Source organism: Schistocerca piceifrons, chromosome 2 (genome assembly GCF_021461385.2).
Source record: "Schistocerca piceifrons isolate TAMUIC-IGC-003096 chromosome 2, iqSchPice1.1, whole genome shotgun sequence".
In the NCBI taxonomy this organism is placed as follows: Eukaryota; Metazoa; Arthropoda; class Insecta; order Orthoptera; family Acrididae; genus Schistocerca; species Schistocerca piceifrons.
This window is the reverse complement of record NC_060139.1, coordinates 1,107,766,818-1,107,785,158: the sequence shown is the minus strand read 5'-3', so window position 1 is coordinate 1,107,785,158 and position 18,341 is coordinate 1,107,766,818. Positions and strand designations below refer to the sequence as shown.

At 37.8% G+C, this 18,341-nt stretch overlaps 1 protein-coding gene across 6 annotated transcripts in view; it reads right to left on the bottom strand.

Annotated features, from left to right (window-relative positions):
- LOC124776255 (thiamine transporter 1-like) overlaps nt 1-18,341 on the bottom strand; it is a 562,692-nt gene that overhangs the window by 74,971 nt on the left and 469,380 nt on the right. The window contains exon 8 of one of the 6 annotated variants that reach the window (XM_047251135.1): nt 3,557-3,631. The exons of the other annotated variants lie outside the window; for them this stretch is intronic. Coding sequence (XP_047107091.1) covers nt 3,604-3,631 — 28 coding nt within the window. The 3' untranslated portion in view covers nt 3,557-3,603. Of the gene's footprint in view, nt 1-3,556; nt 3,632-18,341 lie in introns of those variants that run through there. 6 annotated transcript variants of the gene reach the window in all.

Below are 18,341 nucleotides of genomic sequence, written 5' to 3'. Positions count from 1 at the left end.
TAGCTCTGCAGATGATGAAGAAATTGATGAAATGTATGATGAGATAAAAGAAATTATTCAGGTAGTGAAGGGAGATGAAAATTTAATAGTCATGGGTGAAGGGAATTAGAAATACTAACAGCCTTGGGAGAGCCAGTCCTGACAAAACTCTAACATCTGGTTAGCAAGATGTATGAGACAGGCGAAACACCCTCAGACTTCAAGAACAATATAATAATTCCAATCCCAAAGAAAGCAGGTGTTGACCCATGTGAAAACTACTGAACTATTAGTTTAATAAGTCACAGCTGCAAAATACTAACGCGAATTCTTTACAGACGAATGGAAAAACTGGTAGAAGCTGACCTCGGGGAAGATCAGTTTGGATTCCATAGAAACGTTGGAACATGTGAGGCAATGCTGACCTTTTGACTTATCTTAGAAGAAAGATTAAGGAACGGCAAACCTATGTTTCTAGCATAGAGAAAGCTTTTGACAATGTTGACCCAAATACTCTCTTTCAAATTATGAAGGTGGCAGGAGTAAAATACAGGGAGCAAAAGGCTATTTACAATTTTTACAGAAAGCAGATGGCAGTTATAAGAGTCGAGGGACATGAAAGGGAAGCAGTGGTAGGCAAGGGAGTGAGACAGGGTTGTAGCCTCTCCCCGATGCTATTCAATCTGTATATTGAGCAAGCAGTAAAGGAAACAAAATAAAAGTTCCGAGTAGGTATTAAAATCCATGGAGAAGAAATAAAAACTTTGAGGTTCACCGATGACATTGTAATTCTGTCAGAGACAGCAAAGGACTTGGAAGAGCAGTTGAATGGAATGGACAGTGTCTTGAAAGGAGGATATAAGATGAACATCAACAAAAGCAAAACCAGGATAATGGAAGGCAGTCGAATTAAGTCGGGTGATGCTGAGGGAATTAGATTAGGAAACGAGATACTTAAAGTAGTTTTGCTATTTGGGGAGCAAAATAACTGATGATGGTCAAAGTAGAGAGGATATAAAATGTAGACTGGCAATGGCAACAAAATCGTTTCTGAAGAAGAGAAATTTGTTAACATCGAGTATAGATTTAAGTGTCAGGAAGTCATTTCTGAAAGTATTTGTAAGGAGTGAAGCCATGTATGGAAGTGAAACATGGACGATAAATAGTTTAGACAAGAAGAGAATAGAAGCTTTCAAAATGTGGTGCTACAGAAGAATGACGAAGATTAGATGGGTAGATCACATAACTAATGAGGAGATATTGAATAGAATTGGGGAGAAGAGGAGTTTGTGGCACTACTTGACTAGAAGAAGGGATTGGTTGGTAGGACATGTTCTGAGGCATCAAGAGATCACCAATTTAGTACTGAAGGGCAGTGTGGAGGGTAAAAATCATAGAGGGAGACCAAGAGATGAATACACTAAGCTGATTCAGAAGGATGTAGGCTGCAGTAGGTACTGGGAGATGATGAAGCTTGCACAGGATAGAGTAGCATCAAGAGCTGCATCAAATCAGTCTCAGGACTGAAGATGACAACAACAACAACAACAAGTTGAGTCAAATTTTGAAAGGTCAGTTTTGAGACAGGCTACCCCACCAACTTTTGGAAGTCTGTAGAGGATGCATATTAGGCAAATTTTCTTAAGGGATTTGACATTTACAAACATATAATATTTACAAACATATATTTGACTTATTCATTTTTTGAATCAGCAGCTCTAGTCCTTTCTTTCCTCATTTGCAGTTCAATTATAGCATATGGGTTCTGCCTTTTTGCAAGCACTCTGTCTTTTTCTTTTTGTTGTCTGAAGGACAACAACATCACCCTGACCAGTGACCCAACAAAAATATATCAGAGAAACATCCAATAAACACTAAAAAGCATCAAAATATACATTCTCAAAACACCAGATAAAATGAAAAACACAAAAAAGGCACCCACTCTAAAATCCCTACTAAAGGTGCACAAAGAACATACCCCTTTAAGGCCAGTCATTGACTTCAGAAATGCTCCATTGTACCACCTAGCCCACCATACATACACATTACTAAAGAACATATACACTTTTGAGACCAACATAAATCTAGAGAACTCAATGCAACTAGTAGAGAGAATCAAGAACAAAGACATACGAGACACAGCAAGTTTCATATCATTTGATGTCACATAAATGTACACTTCTAATCCAATAAATAAAATAATCAGTATCATCAAACTAAGACTAGAACTACAAGAAAACATACCAGTCTCACACATTATTGAAATAGCAACCATACTCAAGACCATAACAGTACAAAATTACTTTATGTTCAACAAAGAATTTTATTCCCAACATGAAGGACTGCTAATGGGATCACCAATTAGTAGCCTCCTAGCTGACATATTCATGAACAACCTAGAGAATAGGATCTTCACACACATAATAAGACCAAAAGAATACAAAGTCATATACTGGTACCATTCTGTTGATAACATAATATGCCTGATTGATGAGCCACACACACATATAGAACAGCTGTGCAAGGAAATAATAGACTTACACCCAAAAATCCACTTCACATTAGAAACAGCAACAGACAACAAACAAAATTTTCTGGACCTCACCATACCAAAAACAAGAGCCACCCAAGATTTCATAATATTCAGGAAACTGAGAACCACAAGCACCACCATTCAAAATCTGTCAAAGCACCTAGTGACACACAAGCAAGCAACTTCAGATTCATGCTCTACAGATTGAACAGAACACCCATAAACAAACAGAATAACACACAGGAGCTAAACACCATAAAACAGATAGGAGAGGAAAGGAGAGGAAAATAGTAGAAGTCCCACATGAAAGAAAAATTAAACCAAAAAATTTGTAAACACAAAAGGAACAAAAGCACAAAAATCACACACACACACACACACACACACACACACACACACACACACACACACATAGAGAGAGAGAGAGAGAGAGAGAGAGAGAGAGAGAGAGAGAGAGCAAAGTAAACAAAATTTGAATTTGGCATCAAACTCTCTTAGGAACAAATGAACACCAACAAGATTAGGAAATGCAACAACACAGTCCTCACCACATTCTGTGAAGTAAAAAGATGTTTATAAAGAAAGAAACTACACAAGGTGTGTGCAGTGTCCTGGGAACCTAAAAGAAGAAGGATTAGTCACAACAAAATGTAAGTAATTATATACACAAAACATTTGCAGATGAGAAGCTATCAGTGCAGGACACCATACAGTTGGTCTTGCAAAACCATGTAATATAAAATCATGGTAAGAACCAAAACGAACAAAAATGTTCTTTAGGCCTCACTTTATTAAAATCAGTTATAATCTAAAATAATTCACTTTTTACAGTTTTCAATAAAGAAAAACCCACTGGTGATGGCACAAAGGTGCTGATACATGTTTGGGTAAAAATAAAAAACAGTGTGTTTGGAAAAAGGTGGAACCTATATCCTTATAATATATTTTACTTGTTTGTCTTCATTACTATTTGATGTGAGTAGCATGGTCGAAGCATTTGTATGCCAATACTCCACCTCCTCATCTATCACTTCTGTGGTGTCTTAGGACACTTGAGAGCATGCTTGGCTTGGACAAGGTGTCCATGTTTATCAGAAGAAAGACATGGATGTTGATATTCTGAAATATATGGCAGAATTCGTCAAAATGAGTTGAAAGTGATGGCTAACTATGTACTACAATAACAATACAGACACTCTGGTAGAACTAGTGGCTGCATGAGTACACAAATTCCTAGCTCCTAAAGCACAGGCCTTAGAGCTCATTTGCACTTCTTTTTCCAACCTTTGTCTGCAGCAATATCCTTCCATTACTTGTTCACATGCTATGTAGCTCAAACTCACATATCACATTATTCAAAATTATCTTTCAGCAGTGAAATCCTCACATATTGTCAGGTTTGTCTTCATGTGTTTCTTAATCACTATGACTGTTTCAGACCATTTTGTATATGATACATATTTTACAATTGCAGGTTCATGTTTCACAGATCACAGTGTTCCAAGCCTACTCTATAACTTCTGATTACTGAATGTGCTGCATGTATATTTGTTCTCACTTTAAGTTTTCACAATTTAAAATGTGTACTTTTCAGTGCTGCACAACAACATGTCATCCACATTTCCTTCACCTAGAAGAATTAGGAGCGATGTTTGGCACCATTTTTACTAAAATGGAAGAAAAAGGAAAATGCCGCTACTGTCAGCAGCTCATTGCCATCATCAAAATTGAAGAGACATTTACAATCAAAGCATCCTACAGTAAATATGGAACGATGTAGGTCAGGAAGCTCATCAAGATCACTGTATACAGCAGAAATTCGAGAAATCATTTCTTGTGAACCATTCTCACTTCACCTCAGGTGAAGGTATCCTCTGAAAAAGGCAGATTAAGTCTCAAGCTGCATCCAGCACATCGGTGTCATCAGGTTCTGGACCAAGTCTTGATTTATTTCCTTTTGTAATGCCATCACTAACAACCAATAAGTGAATTTTTTAATATTATTAAGTCACTCACATTAAATAAAAGTATGGCATTAGATGTACAGCTTTTAACAACGATTTTCAGAAATACCATCCTTTGTCTGTAGCTGACGAGACTATATATATATATATATATATATATATATATATATATATATATATATATATCAATATAATGGAAGGAAACATTCCACGTGGGAAAAATTATATATAAAAATTATATATAAAAACAAAGATGAGGTGACTTACCGAACAAAAGTGCTGGCAGGTCAATAGACACACAAACAAACACAAACACACACACAAAATTCAAGCTTTCGCAACAAACTGTTGCCTCATCAGGAAAGAGGGAAGGAGAGGGGAAGACGAAAGGAAGTGGGTTTTAAGGGAGAGGGTAAGGAGTCATTCCAATCCCGGGAGCGGAAAGACTTACCTTAGGGGGAAAAAAGGACAGGTATACACTCGCACACACGCACATATCCATCCACACATACAGACACAAGCAGACATATTTAAAGACAAAGAGTTTGGGCAGAGATGTCAGTCGAGGCAGAAGTGTAGAGGCAAAGAAGTTGTTGAAAGACAGGTGAGGTATGAGTGGCGGCAACTTGAAATTAGCGGAGATTGAGGCCTGGCGGATGACGAGAAGAGAGGATATACTGAAGGGCAAGTTCCCATCTCCGGAGTTCGGATAGGTTGGTGTTGGTGGGAAGTATCCAGATAACCCGGACGGTGTAACACTGTGCCAAGATGTGCTGGCTCACCCTGTGGCTAAACATGCCTTGGTGCACAGCCAGCACATCTTGGCACAGTGTTACACCGTCCGGGTTATCTGGATACTTCCCACCAACACCAACCTATCCGAACTCCGGAGATGGGAACTTGCCCTTCAGTATATCCTCTCTTCTCGTCATCCGCCAGGCCTCAATCTCCGCTAATTTCAAGTTGCCGCCACTCATACCTCACCTGTCTTTCAACAACTTCTTTGCCTCTACACTTCTGCCTCGACTGACATCTCTGCCCAAACTCTTTGTCTTTAAATATGTCTGCTTGTGTCTGTATGTGTGGATGGATATGTGCGTGTGTGCGAGTGTATACCTGTCCTTTTTTCCCCCTAAGGTAAGTCTTTCCGCTCCCGGGATTGGAATGACTCCTTACCCTCTCCCTTAAAACCCACTTCCTTTCGTCTTCCCCTCTCCTTCCCTCTTTCCTGATGAGGCAACAGTTTGTTGCGAAAGCTTGAATTTTGTGTGTGTGTTTGTGTTTGTTTGTGTGTCTATCGACCTGCCAGCACTTTTGTTCGGTAAGTCACCTCATCTTTGTTTTTATATATATATATATATATATATATATATATATATATATATATATATATATATATATATAGAAGGAAACATTCCACGTGGGAAAAATTTTATATAAAAACAAAGATGAGGTGACTTACCGAACGAAAGCGCTGGCGGGTCGATAGACACACAAACAAACACAAACATACACACAAAATTCAAGCTTTCGCAACAAACTGTTGCCTCATCAGGAAAGAGGGAAGGAGAGGGGAAGACGAAAGGAAGTGGGTTTTAAGGGAGAGGGTAAGGAGTCATTCCAATCCCGGGAGCGGAAAGACTTACCTTAGGGGGAAAAAAAGGACAGGTATACACTCGCACATATCCATCCACACATACAGACACAAGCAGACATCCGCTCCTGGGATTGGAATGACTCCTTACCCTCTCCCTTAAAACCCACTTCCTTTCGTCTTCCCCTCTCCTTCCCTCTTTCCTGATGAGGCAACAGTTTGTTGCGAAAGCTTGAATTTTGTGTGTATGTTTGTGTTTGTTTGTGTGTCTATCGACCTGCCAGCGCTTTCGTTCGGTAAGTCACCTCATCTTTGTTTTTTATATATATATATAAAAAAAACAAAGATGATGTGACTTACCGAACGAAAGCGCTGGCACGTCGATAGACACACAAACAAACACAAACATACACACAAAATTCAAGCTTTCGTTACAAACTGTTGCCTCATCAGGAAAGAGGGAAGGAGAGGGAAAGACGAAAGGATGTGGGTTTTAAGGGAGAGGGTAAGGAGTCATTCCAATCCCGGGAGCGGAAAGACTTACCTTAGGGGGAAAAAAGGACGGGTATACACTTGCACACACACACACACATATCCATCCACACATATCATATGTCTGCTTGTGTCTGTGTATGTGCAGATGGATATGTGTGTGTGTGCGAGTGTACACCTGTCCTTTTTTCCTTTTTTCCCCCTAAGGTAAGTCTTTCCGCTTCTGGGATTGGAATGACTCCTTACCCTCTCCCTTAAAACCCACATCCTTTCGTCTTTCCCTCTCCTTCCCTCTTTCCTGATGAGGCAACAGTTTGTTGCGAAAGCTTGAATTTTGTGTGTATGTTTGTGTGTCTATCGACCTGCCAGCACTTTCGTTCGGTAAGTCACATCATCCCATGCCACTTTCCTTGATGTTGACCTCCACCTGTCCAATGGCCAGCTTCACATGTCCGTCCACATCAAACCCACCAACAAGCAACAGTACCTCCATTACGACAGCTGCCTCCCATTCCACATCAAACGGTCCCTTCCCTACAGCCTAGGTCTTCGTGGCAAACGAATCTGCTCCAGTCCGGAATCCCTGAAGCATTACACCAACAACCTGACAACAGCTTTCGCATCCCGCAACTACCCTCCCGACCTGGTACAGAAGCAAATAACCAGAGCCACTTCCTCATCCTCTCAAACCCAGAACCTCCCACAGAAGAACCACAAAAGTGCCCCACTTGTGACAGGATTCTTTCCGGGACTGGATCAGATTCTGAATGTGGCTCTCCAGCAGGGATACGACTTCCTCAAATCCTGCCCTGAAATGAGATCCATCCTTCATGAAATCCTCCCCACTCCACCAAGAGTGTCTTTCCGCCGTCCACCTAACCTTCGTAACCTCTTAGTTCATCCCTATGAAATCCCCAAACCACCTTCCCTACCCTCTGGCTCCTACCCTTGTAACCGCCCCCGGTGTAAAACCTGCCCCATGCACCCTCCCACCACCACCTACTCCAGTCCTGTAACCCGGAAGGTGTACACGATCAAAGGCAGAGCCACGTGTGAAAGCACCCACGTGATCTACCAACTGACCTGCCTACACTGTGACGCATTCTATGTGGGAATGACCAGCAACAAACTGTCCATTCGTATGAATGGACACAGGCAGACAGTGTTTGTTGGTAATGAGGATCACCCTGTGGCTAAACATGCCTTGGTGCACGGCCAGCACATCTTGGCACAGTGTTACACCGTCCGGGTTATCTGGATACTTCCCACTAACACCAGCCTATCCGAACTCCGGAGATGGGAACTTGCTCTTCAATATATCCTCTCTTCCCGTTATCCACCAGGCCTCAATCTCCGCTAATTTCAAGTTGCTGCCACTCATACCTCACCTGTCATTCAACAAAATCTTTGCCTCTGCACTTCTGCCTCGACTGACATCTCTGCCCAAACTCTTTGTCTTTAAATATGTCTGCTTGTGTCTGTATATGTGTGGATGGATATGTGTGTGTGTGCGAGTGTATACCCGTCCTTTTTCCCCCCTAAGGTAAGTCTTTCCACTCCCGGGATAGGAATGACTCCTTACCCTCTCCCTTAAAACCCACATCCTTTCGTCTTTCCCTCTCCTTCCCTCTTTCCTGATGAGGCAACAGTTTGTTGCGAAAGCTTGAATTTTGTGTGTATGTTTGTGGTTGTTTGTGTGTCTGTCGACCTGCCAGCACTTTCATTTGGTAAGTCACATCATCTTTGTTTTTTATATATATATATATATATATATATATATATATATATATATATATATATATATATATATATATATATATATATATATGTGTGTGTGTGTGTGTGTGTGTGTGTGTGTGTGTGTGTGTGTGTGTGTGTGTATGCTGTGCCCAAATTATAATTAACAAAGTTGAAAAACATTGCCAAACTTTCTACAGCTCAGTTTGCCCCATGAGCTATTCAATAAAATTGAAAATGATTTGGCCACCGCAAAGGGAGTCTACCTTACGTCTGATGCATGGGTGACTGTAAATAACATTAGCTTCTATGCACTCACTGCACATTTTATAGAAGAAAAGAGTCAGCTAAACTAATATCTCTTAGAATGCTCACAATTCAAAAATAGACACACTGCAGAAAATATCTCGAACTGGGTAGTCTGTTATCACAGATACAATATCACTTTTAAAATCACTTCTATAATAACAAAAGATGGTTCAAATATGAAATTAACTGCCATGCTTATCAAACTTCCACATATCCCATGCTTTGCATATATTTTTTAACCTCACTGCGTGACACACAATTCAGAAATCCATACAGAACCCATTGACGACATTAAACAAGTTGTTATGTTTCTCAAGGAGATATCCTTTGCCTCACGCAGACATGCTGACCTTTAAAAAAGACTGACTGAAACTGGAACAAGATGTCACAACCAAATGGAACCTACTTGCAAAATGTTGCAAAAAATTTATTTTAAATAAAGGTCCCATAATTTCTTCCCTGACTATTTTAGGTTGGAAATCAATCACCTTAAACATAAAAGATACAGACTGGAAGATAATGCAACAGGCTTTATACATTTTGAAAGTTTTAGATGAGATAACCAAAGAGTTGTCCTTACAGAAAAGTCTCACTTTCAAAAATTAAAATCTTTCCAAGATTAATAGAACAGCAACTAAAATCTTTAAAGACAAAAACAAAGAATGTCCTCACAAAACAGTCATTGGCTGATAATTTGCTTAAACGGTTAACTCCAGTAACAAATTGATTAATCAGGCTATGTTACTGGACCCCTGATTTACAGGAAAGGATTTTCAGACAACAGAACATTTCAGGACTGCCATGTGAAGGCTATTGCAGAAGTGAAAGAATTGGCTGTTCAACAAGAAAAAACAGAGCTCATTTCTCAGCCTGTCACCACCCTGACACATGAGACTTCTTCAGTCTGGGAGGAATTCAATGGAACTATCAATCTCTGAAGTGAACAACTTTGCCCATCTCTACTTTCCACCAAACTGTACAAGAAAATGTGCAAAGTATTTTTGTTGCAGATCTCTCAGTTCATTTACCACAAGTGATGCTCTAGATTTCTTGAACCAGGAACTGGTATATGTGGAAATGCCTACAGAGAATAAAAAGTTCTTAAATATTAAGAATGTTCGCAACCAAGAGTGATGTCCATTCATAATTTATGCCAATTTTGGGTGCCTGTGGCATGTTGTGCCTTCCATACCACCTTCAGAGAAAGGTATGCATTGTATGCATCATCATATCAAGTTGTGTGCAATTATGACTCTACTCACAACCAATATGAATGTTACATCAGGGATAATCCTGCAAGGTGGTTCTCACTGAGCTCAAAAAATGCTAAGGGAGACATTCTCCTGCACCTGCATGAGACCTGTGGTAGTAATCAAAGACATGCTGACAGGCACAAACCGCCTGCATTCATTCATGCTCGATGGCTATGTCATATTTCAACAGTATAATTGTCTGCATCTCGGAGCCAGAATATGCTACAGTGGTCTAAGGAGAATTATAGTGAACTCATGTTGATGGCTTGGTGACCAAATTCGCCTGATATAAATCCCGTGGAACCCATCTGGGTAGCTATAAGGTGCCATCATCGCGTATGTAAATCAGCGGCCCATTATCTATGCAAATTAAATGATTTGTACAGAGACATCTAATGCCACAAACATCCACAAACCTACCAGTGAACTGCTGGATCCCTGATATGCAGGCTCAGCGATGTGTTTTGCTCCAAAGACAGACAGACAAGCTATTAAGTAGGTAGTCATAATATTTTGACTCATCAGTGTATACAGTCATTCCATTTTATAATCCTCCAAATTCTTCACCCAGTTATTTGTATGTGATGACTGAGTCCTGTGACTCACTCATATTGTAGTCACAGAATCCCACTTTTTTGTGTCATCTGAAGGACACAATTTTACATATCTGAACTTTTAAGTCACACAGACTATCTTTGCAACACTCTGCAATCTTATCAAGATTGAATGAATATTTGTGCAACTCTTTCCAGATAGCACTTATAGATAACTGTATCATCTGCAAAAGTCTGAGGCTACTATTAATATATTTCCCAGTTCACTAATATACAACATCGACATCTGCGGTACCAACAACCTTACCTGGACCACATCTAAAGTTACTTTTAGTTCTGTAAATTACACTCCATTGAAAATGTATCTTCCCTACCAGTAAATCCTAAATCTATTCATAAATTCTATTCAGTACCCCACATGATTGCAGTTTCATTAATAAATACGGAATCTACCTAATTACTTTGATCTGAAGCTTTCAGGATGTCATGTGACAAAAGAGCAGGTTGGATTCCACATGACCGATGGGTTTGGGATCTTGCTGGTTGGCACAAATAAGGCATTGTGAATAGGATACTATGCTACCAACAGTGTATAATGACTGGAACATCAGGTGTCCCACAAGGATCAGTATTAAACCCATTACTTCCTCATTATATGTTAATGATGCATCAATTATTCTGTCTCACTGCAAATATCATTTACATGCTGATAACTTTCAGTTATAGCTATGTGCAACTCCAACAGCCTGTGCACATCCATCCAGTATGTAAATGCTGGCTTACTCACTTATTGCTCACAAAAGACTGTTCCACTTTTAATCCTAAATGACACATAAAAAAGCTTTTCTTCTTATTCAAAGAACATGGGGATAATTCTGGACCACCACATAGACTGGACTGAGCACAAACCTGCAGTCCATGAAAAAGATATCAGTATCACTTCATTCACTACAGAAACATAAAAAAGGTATTTTCTCTCCAGCTTAAAAAGAAACTCATAGAGGCACTAATACTTCAAAATTCTTCATTGCGATGGTCCTATTCACCAAGGACTTTCATCACCATTCTATCATGGCAAACGTCAACTACAATCAGTTAAGGAAATGATGCCAATGGACAAGGAGCTTCTAAGACATGATATTACTGAAGATGCCCAAATTCTTCTTACGTTAATGCCTTTTCAATGAGAAAATTTCACTTCCTGCAGAAAATTTGTTGCAACCCATTTGGTAAAGCAGAACACACAACCAAGAAGACTTTAACACCAGTAACCATTGCAATGTCTGATAGGTTGAAGTTACTGACTACTGCAGTTTCTAAACCTGGTCAGAAAATTTGTACCAGATGTAAACTTGAAGTGGGCCAAAAAGTCAAGAAATAATAAATTTAGGAAGATCTGCCATGCTTTTAAGTGTGCAACTTTTTCGGATGCAAACAGCTCAGAGAGTAATCATTTCATGAGGCATGGACAGCACAGGATCTATTATGGAAAAAAGATGATGGGTGAAAAAATACTAGAAGAAATAAGCTGTATATCAATAGAAAAGTGCCCTAAAATCCCACTCCAAATGAGGGCAGGAGCAGAAGAAATGAAAACATTTGCTGACGCACTAAAAACATCAACATCTGCTATAGTTAATATTAAAATGTCATCAGCTGCCACAGCTAGTATAAACAATCAATCAGCATCATCCACTTCAAGTAGGAAAAGAAACAGAAACAAGAAACCTGTGGTACAACAGGATTTTTGGTATTTAGCCTTAATGAAAACTCCAAGTTAACAGTGTTAAACGAAAGGAGAAATGCCATCAGTGTTCACTGCCCTGCTCTAAAGATTATGACTCTAAATGTGCAGTGCTTCAAGAACAAATATTGTGAACTCGAAATAGCAGTAAGTAACACCCAACCTGAAGTTTTGTGTATTAGTGAACACTGGTGTAAGGAACATGAATTTAGTAGTATTCACATTAATCCATTTAAACTGGCAAATCATTATTGTAGGAAAATTGCAAAAGGGGGTGGAATCGGTAATAACCTAAGACAAGAGTTGGAATTAAAAAAGAGATGTGAAGCAGAGAACTTAAGTGTTGAAAAGTTTTTTGAAGCAGGTGCTGTCCAGCTATATGGCCTGATGAAAAAAGTCATAGTCACAACACTGTATAGATCAGCATGTGGAAATATAGAAGTCTTTTTTGATAAATTAGAATTGTTGCTAAATACTTTTTACAAAAAAGAAACTGATTATTCTTTGCACTGATTTCAATATTAATCTTCTAGTTGAAAGTCAACAAAAAAGGCAAATTTTGGACATATTAAAGAGTTTCAACATGTCACCATACATAAACAATTCAACTAGAATAACAAACACCTCCAACAGCCTCATAGATAACATATTCTCTGTCAGCAACTGACATAGAGGTAACAAACATAGATTTAGGATTGTCTGACCACAATGCTCTCACTATTTAAATCCCTTTAAGGTCAAAGGAAGATAAAGGTGTAAATAATATTTACAAAAGAAACTTCTCTGTGGCCAGCTGTCATCATTTAATAAGTATCTTAGAAAATGAAAACTGGTTAGATGTTATGAACCAAACAAGTACAGATGAGGCACATAGTGCATTTGCATCGATTTATATGATGAACTTTGATATGTGTTTTCCAAATAAACTGACCAGAATCAAGTCTACTGGACACATAAAGTCAAGTTCCTGGATGACTTTTTATTTATTTATTTAAGATACATATTCCTAAGATCCAGTCTGGCATGATTACGCTTGAGTGTGGAACGAGTCAAAGCAGATACAACATAGATATCATACAATACAAAACATACTGATATATTACACATGGTAGATGAATGATTCAGAATTGGTACAATACAATAATATAATCAAGATAATAAACAATACAATACAAAAATACAATAGTGATAAAAAACAAATACAGATAACAATGACAAAGGAAATAATCTGAATTACTACTCAAATTACTGATCTCTATTGAAGAATTCATCTAAAGAGTAGAAACATTTTTCCAATAGAAATTCCTTTAGCTTTCTTTTTAATTGCATTTTATTTTCTTTAAGGCACTTTATATTACTCGGGAGTGCGTTAAAGATTTTAGTATTTGTGTTCTTTACCCCTTTTTGCACCAGAGAGAGATTTTTCCGTTCACAGTGCATATAACCTTTCCGCCTTGTGTTATAATGATGGTATGCCTCATTTGTTTCATATTCAGAGGAATTGAGAAGAGTAAAAGCCATGAGTGAGAGGAGATATTGTGAGGTAGTGGTTAATATACCCAACTGTTTAAAGAGATTTCGACATGAGGTTCTTGGAGGGACACTACAAATAATTCGGACTACTTTTTTCTGGCTTACAAAAATTTATTTGAAAGTGGTGAGTTGCCCCAAAAGATTATTCCATAGCACATCACTGAATGAAAGTAGCCAAAATACGCAGACTTTGATACGTTGATGTCTCCAATTTTGGAGATTATTCGGATGGCAAATGTTGCTGAGCTAAGCTGTTTTAGTGTTTGCTGTATGTGGAATTCCCAGTTGAGCCGGTTATCTATGTGAATGCCTAGGAACTTTGTGCACTGAACGCTCTGCAACTGTTGGCTCTCGTGTGCAATGTTAATCTCTTCTGAGCTTATGTAACTGGATTGGAACTGCATGTAATTTGTTTTGCTGAGGTTTATTGCTAGAGAATTTGCCATGAACCAGTTTAGAGCAGAGTGCTTGGTTGGCATTTAACTCTACGTCAGTGGAGGTTTTGCTGGCTGTCACTATACTTGTGTCATCGGCAAACATTGTGATGTTGCTAGCACTATTTGAGGACAGGGGTAGGTCATTAATATATATAATAAATAGGAGGGGACCAAGGACTGACCCTTGTGGAACTCCATGATGTACTGTTGCCCAGTCAGACTCTACCTCTCCTACTTGTAAATTGTTAACACCTAATACTACTTTCTGCTGTCTGTCTTCTAGATATGATCTGAGCCAGTTACCCATTTGTCCACGAATTCCATATTGGGCTGCTTTTCCTAAAAGTGTTGTGTGATCGACGCAGTCGAAAGCCTTAGTCAGGTCACAGAATATGCTAACGGGTAATTTTTTCTTGTCAAGGCATTCTAAAACATTATTTGTAAGTGTGTAATTTGCTTCAGTTATAGATATGCCTGATCTGAAACCAAATTGTTGGGAATTGAATATATGAGCTAGAACTTTAGAGAGTTGATTACAGCTGGCTTTTAGCAGTTGGCTGGAAATATTGTCTACACCCGACAAATTTTTACTTTTTAGAGACATTATGGTTTTTTTTTACTTCTTGCACAGTTATGGGGGTCATACCTATCATGTCTATAGAGTTAGGGAAAAATTCTTTCAGAGTTTTTATTGCCTTTTTTGAGGAGCCTTTGCATGCTGTTTTCTTAGCAACAGTAAAAAGTGCTCATTAAAGATTTTAGCTACAATATCTTGATTTTGAACTAGCTTACCTTCATTGTTAAGAGCAATATTTTGGGTCTTGTTGGGGTAATTTGCACCAGTCTCATTTCGTATCACTTCCCATATAGTTTTGGTTTTATTAGTGGAGTTATTAATTTTTGAGCACAGATACATACTTTTTGATTTCAGAATGACTTTGTTCAATATTTTACAGTATTTTTTATAGTTATTTAAAAGGTTAGGGTCATCTGATTTTTTTGAGGCAATGTACAACTCTCTCGTTCTTTTGCTAGAAATCCTAATTCCAGTGGTAATCCAAGGCTTGTTGGTGGATTTTTTAGTATGAGTTTTATATATTCTTTTTGGGAAGGTACTTTCAAATATTAGAGCCACTTCATTACTGAAAAGGTTGTATTTGGAATTGGCATTTTCTACATTATATACTGGACTCCAGTCTACGTTTTGGAGACATGATTTAAAGATCTCAATAGTTTCATCAGTAGATTTCCTAGTAATTTTCCAGTTGGTACCACTATTAATCTCACAAATACTTGAATTGTTAATGGTGAGTCTTTGACTCATTAAGAAATCATGTGAAAACATGAAAAAACTTAATTCAGAGTTGAGGGAGTGTGCAGATACTGATTGTATAGAATATGTAAAAAGGTATAGGAACATATACTGCAGAGTAATTGCAAATGCAAAGTTACTAAGTAATGATATGGAAATAAACCAGTCCAGAAATAAAACTAAAATAGCATGGGAAATTGTGAGAAAAGAAACCGGGGTACCAATCAAAGATAAGGAAATTATTCTAAAAGAGGAGGAGAATAAAATGGTAGATAAATATGCCATGCCTAATTATGTAAATAATTACTTTTTAAATGTACCCCAGACATTAAGCAGGAATTTTGGGGAGCAGATTAAGATGGAAGCACCCAAGGCAGCCAGTTGTATGATGGCAGTTCCAACAAACAAAAAGGAAGTTTTAAAAGTGATTAAAAGTCTCAAGTCCAAGATGTCAGTTGGAGTAGATGAGGTGCCAATAATACTAGTAAAGAAAACAGCTAATCAAATAGTGAAACCATTGGCACACATAGCAAACTTGTCAATGGCTGAGGGCATGTATCCACAGAAACTGAAAATTTCTAAAGTTGTTACCCCATTGGAAAGGGTGATAAGCTTAAAATAGAAAACTACAGACCTGTCTCACTTCTCCCAACTTTCTCTAAGGTTTTAGAGATACTAATGAAATATAAAGTCACACATTATCTTAATATCCACAATCTCATAAACAGTAATCAGCATGGATTTCAAGCTGGGAGAAGTATTGAGACAGCTGTACTGGAATATACAAAAGAAATAATCAGTAAATTGGAAGAGGGAAAAAGTGTAGCCAGGATAAATCTAGATTTGTCAAAAGCGTTTGACACTGTTGACCACAGCATCTTTTTGGAAAGGCTTGAAGCTATAGGTATCAGAGGACTGGTAAAAAGTGGTTTGAGTCATATCTGGAAAAGAGGATGCAGGTGGTTGAAATTACAGCACCAAATATTAACCAAAAAATTAAACTGAGATCAGACCCAACTGTTCCTCATTTACATTAATGATATTCAGGGGTCAGAGAGGAAAGCTAGAATCATGTTATTTGCTGATGATACTAGTTTAATAGTTAGTGATATGAAGCAGTCATTGCACAGTACTGTGGACCATATCCTACAAGATATACAAAAATGGTTTAGTGCAAACAAGCTAACACTGAATGCAAAAAAAAAAAAAAAACTAATTATGTGCAATATGGGAAAATAAGTGAACATGACGACCTAAATCCCACCATGGAGGGCAAACAACTTGAAAGAGTACAGTGTGCAAAAATCCTGGGTATGCACATTGATGAGAAGATAAACTGGAAGGACCATGTGGTGAGCTTAGCACTAAAACTAAATTCAGCATGTTTTGTACTTATACTAATTTCAAGAGTTTGTAGTAATGACTGTACCAGATTAGTATATTTTGGTTATTTTCAGTCCATTACATCCTATGGAATAGTATTCTGGGGAAAAACAAATTGTCATCTAAATGAGATTTTCAAATTACAAAAATGCACTATTCGGATAATGACCCAGAGCCCACCTCAAACACATTGTAGGCCCCTTTTTAAAGCATTGAAAATTTTAACAATTCCATCAGTATACATTCTGAAATGTCTGTTGGTGATCAAAAGAAATCATGACAAAATGAAAACCAACACAGACTACCATAATTACGATACAAGGCAATGTAAAGATCTCCACTTACAAGCTGTAACAAGGACCTGAAGTCAGAAACATGTATGTAATCAAGCCATCTAACTTTTTAATGCACTACCAAAACATATCAAAGAGCTGGAAAATGAGGCAAAATTTAAAACTGTTATAAAAATCACATGCTTGACAAATGTTATTACAGTGTAACTGAATTTCTATGCTCAACTGTATTAGAATATAAAGAACCACATGCTTGACAAATGTCACTACAATATAAGTGAATAGCTCTGCTCAACTGTATAAGAATATATGATATCATAAATGTGACAAATGAAATCACAACATCAAGGAATAGGTCACACAAGAAATTATGTTATAAAAACACTTATTAGTTGTATATTGAATTAAACATAAGATAGATTCATATGAATTCAGTATAGAAAAAATTGTTGTAAAGATATTATACAGTTGTTAAAATGTATCCTGACAAATACTATATCACAAATGTGATCACTGGGATGATAATAAATAAATAAATAAAGACTCATCCCACCAGGATAAGCAAGAATCACTATCCACTGAAGACATGGTTGTTGTTGATGCTTCAACAGACCAGCAAAAGGGATTCAATGGAATAGATAAAGCACAAAGTTCTGAAAGCCCAAGGCAGCATCACTAAGGTAATTGCCACAGCTGCTGGTGTGACCCAAAAAGATATTGCTCAAATACAAACGAAAGAATGCCAAACATGTAAAGATATGGACATCTTTAAAGAACTTAAGATTAAGCGTCAAACTTCAAGAAATTGCACTTTAATTCAAATTTGGACACTGGCCCTGAACAGTTGGACTACTGAAAAAGTGGTTAAAGAATTTGCTGTTTCAGTTAAAATGGTGAAGGAGGCCAGGAAACTAAAGATGGAAGACAGGGTTTTGGCAACACTTGCAAACCAAAAATGAAAAAATCTCAATGATGAAGTAAACAAGATGTCCTAATTTTTTTTTTTTTAAGATGACGAGTTTTCTTGTTTTTAGGCAAAAAGGGTTGTGTTGCAATAAGAATAAATGGGGAAAAGATTCACAAGTAGAAATGCTAACTCCTTTGTGACTGGAAAGAAATGTTCATTGCTTATTGTAAGCATATGAAAATCAACTGAGCTTCTCAAAATTTTGTGAACTCAAACTGAAATGGTGCACTGCAGTTGGTGCTTCTGGAATCACATTC